Below are 12,225 nucleotides of genomic sequence, written 5' to 3' on the forward strand. Positions count from 1 at the left end.
CACGACCATCTGCTGGTGTTCCTCCTGCAGGATGGCTCCAGAAGTGGCAGCGGTGGAGAGGAAAGGAGGCTACAACCAGCTATGTGACATCTGGGCGGTGGGCATCACTGCCATCGAGCTGGCCGAGCTGCAGCCGCCCATGTTTGAGCTGCATCCAATGAGGTAGCTCGTCTGCATGCGCCGCTTTTGTTCTTTCCCTCCTCAGTAGAAGAGGAACTGACGCTCTAGCTTTCAGTCACTCTGAAAGCATCGGGGCGGAACTGGATTACATCTGGGGTCTAAGTTTGAGTCTTCTCCTTTCAGGGCGCTCTTCTTAATGAGCAAAAGCAGCTTCCAGCCTCCGAAGTTGAAAGACAAATTGAAGTGGTGAGATTCCTCTTTTCTGTTTCCCAATGATCCAGCAGCAGCCTGTAGAGATGACGGATGACCTGCAGGATCAAACCGGTAACACTCTCCTCCCTTTTGTGTGTTGTTTGTCAAACAGGACGAATAACTTTCATCATTTTGTCAAGTTAGCTCTGACCAAGAACCCGAAGAAGAGGCCCACAGCAGAGAAGCTCCTGCAGGTGAAACTCTGACCTAAAGCACCACTGATTTGATTCTTGGTTTTATTTTTACCCTTTCTGGTTAATTTGGGACAACAAGCCTCCAAACTCGGTCAGAGAGAGACGGACAGATCACGGAAGCAGCCGTCTTTCAGACACAGCAGAGGGGAGAATGTTTGAATGTTCTCATGAACACAGACATGGAGACGTGATCACCAGTGTTTTTTTCTTAAAACAAATGATCAATGAATATCATCCATGTCTCCCATGAATTGTTAATTAGATGAACACAGACACCGCTCCATGTAGCTTTAAGGCTACAAATATTAGCTGGTAGCTCCTCCCAAACACGCCAGAGGCATCAAGTGGCTAGGTTGTTAAGGAACACGTTTTTGTCCGCGTGGCGAAAAAGAGGACAGTCGACACAACCGCGTTCGGTATGAACCCAGCTTTTCGGATGCTGTAGGTTTTTTGGGTTGTCCGGGGCCGTGGAGGGAGCCAGGTGTGTCCTGCACTTCCCTTGAGGCTTGTGCGGCCACGATTAAGAGACCTCATAAAATTGGGACTAACAGTTGTCAAGCGTGTGGTAAGTGTGTTGTGAAGTCTTTGTAAGAATATTGTAAGTTACATGCCCGCATACAAAATATGCGTGAACCTTTTTGCTGTACAGGCTCACGGAGCGGTCTACAACATTTATATTTTGGGTGGGCCACCCGCGTCCCATATAGGTTTAACCATTTTTCACCCACAGACCGCTTGATCCACCCGTGAGGGCATTTGTGTCTAACACGTTTTTCTGCATAATTTTGAATTAATTGCACTCATTACATTAAAATCTAAGGCACAGGACTTAGCAGGTAACACTTCACTGAGACAGTGTTGTCTTTTAATAAAAGAAATGTTGCAAATACAGAGCTTTTTTTTACTGTACCGTCATTAAGAAGATCTGCTGCCTTTGCTCAGCTTGTGGTTTCCCCTCCAGCACCCGTTTGTGACGCAGCCTCTCAGCCGGACGCTCGCCATTGAGCTGCTGGACAAAGCCAACAACCCCGACCACACCACGTTCAACGACTTCGATGACGACGAACCGGAGCCCGAGGTAACCTTTGACCTTCTCAGTTCATTTTCAGTCCAGTAGGTCAGCAGAGAAGTGATGATTTGCTGCAGGGATTTTGCTTTTTCCCTCCCCCCTCATTGATTTTGTTTTTTCTTATCACCTTTCCTCCTAACCCACCCCTTCAGCCACATTTTTCCTCCCTTTTACCCCCATTTTTTCATTGCTTTTAATTTTTCCCCCCACTTGCTTCACTTCTCTTTTTTTTTCTAGTCTTCTAACCCCCCCGCCTTTGTTCCCCTCCTCTTCAGTTTAAATACAAAGGTCATTTTCTTCCCATAAGCCCCGGCGCTCGGCGTGCACCGCGTTTCGCCGCGCGCAGGAAGGTACCACTGCTAGCTGCATTGATGTGCTTTCAACAAGAAGTCTTCTGTTTTTTGGGATTTTCTTTCAAGCCAAACTGCAAAACTGACTGAGCCCAGACCAGGCCTGCCTTTTGGGTCTAGAATGATGGAGATGAGGGGGTCCTTTCAGTTCTGCAGCTAAGGCGTGGATGAAGATGGTTTCCACAGCGTCACAATGTCAAAGTCCACACAGAACGTCTTCCAAGAGTTAAATAAAAGAAAAAAAGGCGTGGACTTTTACGTTTTGACGTTAACGGAAGCCCTCTTCATCTTACCTTTTCCTTGACGTGCACTAACTGTGGTTTGAGCCACGATGGCGGCATCTGGAGCTTTGAGCAGCATGGTGTGACACGGTTTCATTTCTTAACAGTAAATTGGGTTTGAGTTTTGAGATTTGAGGGAAGCTGAACTGCTGTGATGTCTGCTGTGCAAACTTGACAACATCCATGACTTCTGTTTTTGTAAATAAAAACTTTTACTATTGTTATCTCATTTTGAGGATGTTAAAACTCCTTTAGTTTGGGGAACTTTCCATTTCACTTGCAGTTGCTTCTCTCCTATATTGTAAGTGGAGCGCCCCCTGGAGGGCACAGAGCTGCAGTTGCCTACCCCCCTTATAGGTTAAGATCCTCTTTTTTTTTCCATGGGATTCTCTGCCCTGCTTTTTAAACTAGAAAACCACCTACACTGAGACATCAACAGAGATGTAAAAAGACTGTCAGTTAGATCTTAAACTGCAGATTGACTAAAGCCTGGGTCACATGCACCCTTGTACAGGTGCTGCTGGTTTTTGGGACTTTCTAGGCCCTTAGAGGGTCGTAGACAAGTGTGGGCGCATCCTAAAGGGAACCCAGGTGTGTCTCTTAATCATAGACCATATATAGAGATGGGAACACTGTAACATCACCCACAGAAAAAGCCATACCTCTGGCTCCAGCAAAATGAAGCCAATTCAGTCGACATTTGTCTGTCTCATTTGGAGCCAGTCAACAGTGATTGGTCCGAGTCGTTATTGTAATGCACTGGTACTGATGATGACGTTGTACGCCACACTCGAGTCGTTAGTGAGGATTGCGTACTGGCTCCTTACTGATGGCGAACGCCATGTTTAAGCTTATGGCTTAAACAGCACAGATGGGCCCTTTGTGCACAGGGTTGGGTTAAATAAGAAATGATGTGCCTGCGTCTGACCTACTTTACCTTTACTTTACCTTTGTGTTTTGTCAAAGTGTTCGCTACGACCTGTCAGCTGGAGCATGCCCGTAGAAAAAATGCGCATAAACATCCCTGAGCAGTCCACCAGTACAGGTTTGCCTATTTTTAAGGGCCATTGAGGCTACGACATAACCAGACCTGGAGGAGAAATTCCTTCTTGTGGTTTGAGCTTGGACAGAATGATATGACACCAAGTATAAAGCCGGGAAAGGAAAAACCTGGAGCTTGAGATTTGCACCGCTTCAACATTTCGCACCATGCCTCTTCCAAGTGAGGGTGGTAACAACAGTGTTAATACTATGCTAAATGCGCATTTAAGAATGTGCATTTACCACATTCTTGATCCCGCGTCACTTGTCCGGTGTGTCTGCGTAGCTCAAGGGAGATGACTTGTTTTGAAATTAAAGTTAGTGGGTTTAGTATCGTCTCTGCCTGTTTGCACCCTTAAAAGCTGCCTAAACAGGAAACATCTGTGGATGTGTCTCTGATACAAGAGTCCTGCATCATACCCATGAAGTTTGTCTTTCCCGCCAGTCTCCAGTCTCGGTTCCCCACCGGATTCGCTCCACCAGCAGGAGCGTGAGGGAAGGGAAGACGCTGTCCGAGATCAACTGTGAGTCTGCAGTTTTGGGTGGAGCCTCCGCGGTCTGTCCTCCCCGCTCCTCACGACTCTTCTGTCTCTTCTTTTCAGTCGACCAGGTGAAGTTTAACCCGCTGTTGGAGAAAGAGACGCAGCCGCACCACAAACCGGTAAGTGAGCGAGGAGCACGCCGCCAGCGGGTGTCAGCTTTGTTCCTAGCTGAATGTCCACACTGCACACATGCTCGCTTTGGTGTTCAAACGCGTATTTGGGGAGGGTTTGCATTATGTCCGAATTTTCCTAATACGTGGCTGCTATTAGCACGGATCAACTGTCTTACCAAAACCCTTTATCCCAGTTTTGACGTGCGTCCAACCAGAACTGGGTTTGTTGTAAACATTTCTGTCCACACGTCACGCCAGGTTCAGACTTAGACTCTCCACAATGACAGCAGTGTTTGGATTTTAAATAGAACTATAAACAGAATAAAAACAGCCTAATGTCATTTTTAAGACCTGAAATCTCCACTAAAATGTGATGTTCTGGTGCTATTATTGTTAGGTTTTGGGTTTACTTCCTGGAATGAAGGGGACAGGTCATTCTCATGATCCACTTGGATCGCCACTCTTCAAACTGAAGTTGCCGTTGGATCCGCAGATTGAGACGGAGCCTGAGAACTTTCATGCCCTCTCCCTGTTTCTTGTGGATTTCCTTCACTTCTCTCCATCATCTGGATTTTCAAAGAGAACCCATCAAATCCTTCTGTCCTCCATTTCTTCTTTGGGTCAATTCCCTTCAGATTATTCTGGCCGGCAGTGGTCCGGGTCAACAAGGACCACATTGTTTCCACAATTCTTCTTTCTTACTGCGCTACATACTTAAAAACACACCCAAAATGTGCAGTCACATAGTCCCCAGTCAAAGTGAATTTTGATCACAGTGAACGACAACGATCTTCATGAAATTTCACACACATGCCACCAGGTATACAGGACCCAACCGAAGGTTTGTTGACCTTTGACCTTTAATAAATCTGCAAATTTAAACTTCTAGGGATCTTCATCTTTCTTCTCCTGACTCCTTGAGCATCACTGGAAAGCTGCTTGGGGAAAAATGTTGTCAGAAGTTGTAGACTTTGATTAGCGTTAGAGTGGCAAACTCATAAAAGTGGCGTTCCCCTCTTGCTCACACATTTTTGTGTTGTGAAAAAATAACTCATAAATCCCTGGCTCAAGCTGAACGAAACGATACGACACATAATAAGAACAAACTAGGAATATGGGCGTGGTTAACAAAAGACCTTCGTTTCCAAGAAAATCCAAAAGTTTACTTTTGCTGAGTCTTCTAAAAATTATAGACATGTTCGTCATCCCCAGGTGACCAAATCATAAAATGGTTGCTATGGAGATAAAACCAACAGAAAAGCCACCATTTTGGAAAAAACATTTTTTCCCATGAATTTGTCACATGCAGCTCTGTGGCTGGCGGGGGCAGAAGGGGAAATTAAGGCGCAGATAGCAGCTGTTCAGCCAGTGAAGATGGGTCAAAGGGGGGCAGCGGGGGCAGATAGTGCTTTATATATTGCTAAAAACAGGAATAGGAGAAAATCCTCCACATTTAAGGAACACTACAGTTTATTTTGTGAGATATCTCTTTAAACATCATCCCTTAGGTTTGATCGTTTTTCTTTTCTATTTTCGTGGTTTTTCTCTGCCCAACTCTAATATTTTGGTATCTTCCCTTCTGTCTTTCATGTTTTTTGCTCTAACGGGTTGATTTTCACCCTCCCCCACTCCCCTGCTGCCCCCTTCAGTCCAGGTTCGTGTATTAACTGCGGTTTCTCTCGCTCTGTCTTGCTGACCAGTGTGATTCTGAGCCCTATCTGGACTGTGTTGAGGAGCTCTACTATACAGCGAGATCTAATCTGGTAGTAGCCTCTCTGTTCTTCAGTCTCTCCAAGTCAAACCCGCATTTTTTTCTTTTCCGATCACCTTTCATCTCTTTCATGTCAATTTTTTTGTTTTCTTTTTTCATCTGTGGCTCTCGTCTTGTTCCTTCTCGTCGTCTTTCGCCTCTTCTGTCTTTGTTTTAGCCGTTAGAGGGCCGATTCCCGTCGTTTGTTCAGTTCTGGTTCTGCTCTCCTGGTTCTTCTTCTTCACTAACTGGTGTTTAATGCAGACACGCACAGGACGGTCAGATTATACCACAGAACCACTGACTGTATGTGAGATCTGGACCGAGTGAGTGTAATATCATTTATAGTGAATGGTTTACTTCTGGCTCCAACCAAATGAAGTCATTCTAGTCACCATTTTTTGTGATATGAACTTCGCCATGATGCCAGTAAGCAGTGATTGGTCTGAATCAGTCAGTCATTGTTTCTATGGCAACCACTCTTGCCAATCAGGAGAGGGCTTGTTGGAAGGCCACACCCCTTCCACTAGAAAGCGGGCTACACAAAATCTGTCAATCAAACGTTTTGAACGTTAAACGTCAAACCACCTACTTTTATTAAGGCATCTGATTGGTCAGTTTATTACTTGAATAACTTGGACTGCAGGAATAATTTAAAAAAATTGGGACTATCAAAAACATGTTAAAAAGGGTATCAGAGCAAGAATGATTATTCTGACAAATAGAATGATTGAGTAACAGCTGTTTATTTTTCTATAGAAATCAATGGGATTTTGGCTTCTTGGAGCTAGCGGGTACTTCCTGTTTGGACTGCCAAGGGGGGGAGGGGTCACTCATTCCAGTTCTCCTATTCAGTCAATGGACAGAGCCAGCAGTTGCTCTGGGCAAACTTCCGTAACTCCAACACTGAAGCATTTGATGTTTCTTTCACATGAACGCTTTATTTCTGTCTGTTCTTCCTCAGCTTTTAGAATATTTCTGATGTGTATTTCTTGTATTTCCTGGTTGCATGCTCTTTTGCTCTGTCTTCATCTGACTCAGTGTTTCTCTGATCCAGTACTGTGGTTTGTTGTCAACAGATGCTTTAGACTGAACCGAGTTGAACATGAAGCTCTATGTTTGAGTCTTTCAGAATATTCTGCAGAATAATAATAATAAAATAAAAATAATTAATTGCAGAGATTCCTTAAAGAAGCCCCTTTCACACATGCCATTTGACATGTCACTTTTTCTGATAACTGATGCAAATATAACAGGAAAAATAGTCCATGGAGGGTTTTTAAGGCAGTTTAAAAATAAGTCTTACCCCATTAGTAGATTTTCTTTCAATAAGCACAAAAGAAATCTACCAATGGGATCAGAAAAATGGTCTTATGAATAACTTTTATTTTAAGAAAAAAATCTCCATTCACTATGACTCTTAAACAAGATTATTTTTTTATTGAAAAACCTTTTAAAATACCAAAACATTTTATGGTTGAGAAATATTTATAAGATATTTAAAGATCTTCAAAAAATTATATAAATAAAGATCAAAAACATGAAAAATAAAACACTTTTAAGAATTTCACAGCATTGAGACAAGAATGCAGGATAACATGAACACATCATCGGTATCAGCAGATGATTGCATGAAAGATGTGAACATTTGTGCAGACGAGCCTCTAAGATAGACCATGTTTTGACTATAATGCTGTGATGATCCTGGAGGCATCAGTGCAAACGACAAACTCTCTGTTTCTAATGTTTTCAAAGCAGCAATTGTTAAACTGCATCACTTCAACATTAATATCAAGTTAAAGGCTCTTGTGTTAATGCCGACCGCACAAATTTATCGTGGAAATTACATTTTTCATTTAAAAAAAAATCATATTTTAGAGACTAAAACAGAAGATCTGAAGGTGCAGAAGCTCTAAATCAGCCACAATTCAAAGCTTCTTTATTTTTAGGGAGTAAAAAAATAAAACCAAGATGCTTTCAATTTCAACAATGTTAAGTGTCAAACGTGACGCAACATTTGATCTTTATGTGACACCTTAATGTGAAATTCCAAATTTGTATCTAAATATTTGTTCCTAAATTTAAACCATAGTTGAAAATGATCTCAAAATGTATCATATAGTAACACGACATTTAATGTGTGAAAGGGACTTCAATTAATTCAATTCAATATGTTTATCCACATCCTGTCCCACTTTAAATACTTGTTGAGACAAATGAGTCTTTACATGTTTTGTGTTTTCCTTCTGTTTTCATTTTATTCATGAGGCACTTTAGAAGTTCACCTCATGAGCTGTGATGGTTTCTGATGCGAAGCTGACTCCAGTCTGAGGTTGTGTCCGAATTCCTACCCTAACCCCTTAATACCAAAAAGCTATACAGTGCGGGACTATGGACTGCCCTGAATTTTAAAAGCAATTCGGAAACCACGCTCACTACTTTAAAAAAAACTAACATGTTTTTACAGCAGATATTATTTTAAATTTAAAATCTCTTCGATATGAGTCTTTTGGGACAATTATTTATGAGTCCACTGTCTTCTGAAGATAAAAATGTTGATGGTTTATTGAAAAAATACATTTGAATAATTTTTTTTTTTTGGTAAAAAAAAGGTTCCGACGCAATGCGTTGTGGTCTATATTCGCCAATCTGGTGAGCATTGATGCACACTGGTTTTTTGCAGAGACTTCTGGGAAATTTCTAGGGCACTTGATTTTGGAATTGTAGATTTGGACAGGACTACATAATGGGGAACGCACTAAGTAGTGCTCTATGTAGTGGTTAGGGTGGGAATTCGGACATAGCCTGAGTCCTCACAGAGCTGCTAACAGCTCATGAGTCTGTGTTCATGCTGCAACATTTCAATAATAATAATAATAATAATAATCCATTTTATTTAAAGCGCCTTTCAAGAAACCCAAGGACACTTTACAAAACAGAGGTTAAAAATAGACATTAAAAGCACAATAAAAATAGTAGAAAAAATAAAAAGTGAATCAGGATGGGAAGGCAGAAATGAACAGATGGGTTTTGAGTTTAGACCTGAAAGTAGGCAGAGAGTCTATGTTACGGAGATCAGGAGGGAGGGAATTCCAGAGTTTGGGAGCAGAGCAGCTGAAGGCTCTGCTTCCCATGGTGACGAGGCGGGCTGGAGGGACAGAGAGCTGAACAGAGGAGGAGGATCGAAGATAACGAGAGGGGGTTTTGAGATGAAGGAGGTCGGAGAGATAAGGAGGAGCCAGGTTATGGAGGGCCTTAAAGGTGAACAGGAGGAGTTTGAATTGGATCCTGGAGGTTATGGGGAGCCAGTGCAGCTGGTGGAGAATTGGAGTGATGTGACTGAAGGAGGGGGTTCTGGAAATGATGCGGGCAGCTGAGTTCTGGACCAGTTGAAGGTTATTGAGGGTTTTTTGTGGGAGACCAAAGAGGAGAGAATTACAATAATCTAAACGGGAAGTGACCAGACTGTGAACCAGGATAGAAGCAGAGGGGACAGTGAGGGAGGGGCGTAGACGATTAATGTTGCGTAGATGGAAATGGGCTGACCGAGTAATGTTATTGATGTGGGACTGAAAAGATAAGGTGCTATCTAGGATGACACCCAGACTCTTTACCTGAGGGGAGGGGGAGACAGAGGATGAATCAATGGAAAGAGTTAGACTTGTGGCTTTGGAGAGGGTGGATTTGGAACCTACTAGAAGTAGCTCAGTTTTATCGCTATTGAGTTTGAGAAGGTTTAAGGTGAACCAGTTTTTTATTTCAGATAGACAGGAGTGGAGAGAGGAGGGTGGAAGAGAGGAGTCAGGTTTACTGGATACATAGAGCTGGGTGTCATCCGCAAAACAGTGAAAATTAACATTAAATTTACGGAAGATATTGCCAAGGGGAAGAAGATAAGTAATGAAAAGAAGAGGACCAAGGACAGAACCTTGGGGGACACCAGAAGAGACAGAGGAAGGCTGAGATTTAAATGATTTAAGATGAATGAATTGGGTGCGGTCAGCGAGGTAGGATTGAAACCAACGGAGGGGGATGGACGTGATACCAAGGGAGGAGAGCCTTTGGAGGAGGATGGAATGTGAAATGGTATCAAAGGCTGCACTCAGGTCAAGGAGGATGAGGACGGTGAGGAGGCCAGAATCAGCTGCAATGAGAAGATCATTGGTGATCTTGAGCAGAGCAGTCTCAGTGCTGTGGGAGGGGCGGAAGCCAGACTGAAAAGGTTCCAGAAGATTATTATGTTTCAGATGATCATAGAGTTGAGAGGCGACTATTTTCTCTAGAATTTTGGAAATGAAGGGAAGGTTGGAAATTGGACGGAGATTATTGAATACGTTGGGATCTGAACCGGGTTTTTTCAGGATGGGTTTAACAGCTGCCGTTTTAAAAAGTGATGGGACAGTACCAGATGAGAGTGAGGAGTGAATAATGGCAGCAATGAGCGGAAGGAGAGTGGGGAGGCAGGCTATAACTAAAGATGTTGGGAGGGGATCAAGAGAACAGGTGGTCGGTTTGGATTTAAGGATGAGAGAGGAAATTTCCTCGTGGTCAGGCAGTTGAAAGGAGGAAAACATGTGATTGAGAGAGAAAGAGTCAGGGATGGGAGGGAGGAGAGAAGAGCTAAGCTGTTGATGGATGACTTGAATTTTCTTGTTAAAGAACGACATGAGGGAGTTACAGGTTTCAATGGAAAAGAAATGGGGAGGGAGAGAGTCAGGGGGGTTGAAAATAGTGTTCATCAGAGAGAAGAGAGTTTTTGAGTTGCCTTTGTTTGTGGAGATGAGTTCAGAAAAATAGTTTGTTTTTGTGGTAGAAACCAGGTCCTTATACCTAGTGATATGTGATGTATAGGTTTCTTTGTGAACGGTTAAGCCAGTTCTTTTATAGAGTCGCTCAAGCTGGCGACCTTTGGCTTTCATGTAACGGAGCTCTGGGGTGAACCAGGGAGCAGATTTGGAAAAGGAGACAGGGCGAGTTTTGACAGGAGCGAGATGGTTGAGAGAGTCCGAAAGAAGGTTGTTGTAGGAGGAGACGAGTTGATCAGGGTTTGATGTGTTAGGGATCGGAATATCACGTATGAGTGAGGAAAGTGCGTTCACATTGATATTTTTAACATTACGAAAAGACATGAGACGGGAGGGTTTAGTGACAGATAGAGTGATGGAGATGTTAAATGACACAAGAAAATGATCGGTTACAAGAATTTCATCAGCAGAGCAGTTAGTTGGGGTTAATCCAGAGCAGCAAACTAAATCTAAGATATGTCCTTTAGAGTGGGTAGGAGAACTGACGTGCTGGGTGAAGTTAAGGCTGTCTAAACATGAGCTGAAGTCTCTGGTGAAAGGAAGAAGGCTATTGTCAAAGTGAACATTAAAATCACCCATCATTATGACATTGGGTGAGAGGGATGAGAGGTGGGAGAGAAGAGTTCCAAGTTCATTTAAAAAGTCAGAGTTTGCCTTGGGAGGGCGATAAACCACAGCCACTAGTGCTCTGTCAGGCAGCAGGAGTCAGAGAAGGTAGCATTTTAGACTTAAAAGGAATTGCAAGGTTTTATCTCACCTTTTTTTAAACAAATCTGGTTTTCTGGCCATTTAACAATGTCTTAATTTTTTCAAAGAGACCCACTCCAATCAAAAAATAAATAAACTGTACGTATCTGACTCATAACTGTACGACTTGATGGCTCCAAAATCGCTCGTCATTTTTGTTGCAACAGTAATGTTAGGTTGGGGGAGTGAGGGGCTGTAAGCTAGCAGGAGAAACTGAGAGCTCTCAGCAACAGGAATGGGAATGGGGGCGGGGTTGCTCTGCGCCAACAGTCCCGCTAACAACTCAGAGGAGAATTTCTAATGAACTACTGTTGCTCTGCAGAAACGATGTCAGAGAAAACGACTGGTTTTTGGATTGTAGCCAAAAACAGCATAATCATCATGAAAAGACCACTGGGAACGCTTTTACAGCAGATCAAAAGATGATCGGAGTGGGACTTTTCCTGAAAAGACCACAGATTTAAAGCCCTTTAAAATCATCTTTTAGATTGAATACTAAAGAACAACATGCATGTGAAGATCTATCCTAAAACCCAGAACTGTAGAAGTTTGCCAGATTCCCAGAGGTCACCAGAAGTGGTTGTGCCCTTCCTGACACAACCCTGTATTTTTCCTGGCTGGGGACCTGCACAGGAGGGACCCAGACTTGGGCCCCCTTGAGGCTACATAGTTAAGCTGTAGCATGAAGGGTTTCGCCCAAGGTGCCCACACTAGATGAAGCTCATCCTGTCTCCCCTGGGAATCAAACTCCTATTTTCCATTTCCCAGTCCTACACTTACACAAATGAGCTATCCAGCCACATAAACATGGCTCTGAGTAAACTCAGTTTCTGAATAATTAAACCGCACAAATCATAAAACCTTATAATTCCAACAAAATTATCAGCTGCTGACTAAAGAAAAGCCTCACTTGTTGCCTTTAGTGTTAAAAAAGTAAAAAAAAAATGTAAGGAATTGCAGA

At 43.0% G+C, this 12,225-nt stretch overlaps 1 protein-coding gene across 11 annotated transcripts in view; it reads left to right on the top strand.

Moving 5' to 3' along the window:
* The window catches only part of map4k3 (mitogen-activated protein kinase kinase kinase kinase 3), a 55,081-nt gene that overhangs the window by 22,977 nt on the left and 19,879 nt on the right, over window positions 1-12,225 (top strand). For 6 of the 11 annotated variants that reach the window (XM_023962944.1, XM_023962945.1, XM_023962946.1 and 3 more), the window contains exons 9-16: window positions 31-162; window positions 304-366; window positions 485-566; window positions 1,528-1,644; window positions 1,911-1,985; window positions 3,753-3,831; window positions 3,910-3,968; window positions 5,663-5,725. In XM_023962944.1, the coding sequence (XP_023818712.1) occupies window positions 31-162; window positions 304-366; window positions 485-566; window positions 1,528-1,644; window positions 1,911-1,985; window positions 3,753-3,831; window positions 3,910-3,968; window positions 5,663-5,725 (670 nt within the window). The remainder of the gene's footprint in view (window positions 1-30; window positions 163-303; window positions 367-484; window positions 567-1,527; window positions 1,645-1,910; window positions 1,986-3,752; window positions 3,832-3,909; window positions 3,969-5,662; window positions 5,726-12,225) is intronic. The other 5 variants (XM_023962947.1, XM_023962950.1, XM_023962951.1 and 2 more) reach the window with 3 other exon arrangements.

Source organism: Oryzias latipes, chromosome 15 (genome assembly GCF_002234675.1).
Source record: "Oryzias latipes chromosome 15, ASM223467v1".
NCBI lineage: Eukaryota > Metazoa > Chordata > Actinopteri > Beloniformes > Adrianichthyidae > Oryzias > Oryzias latipes.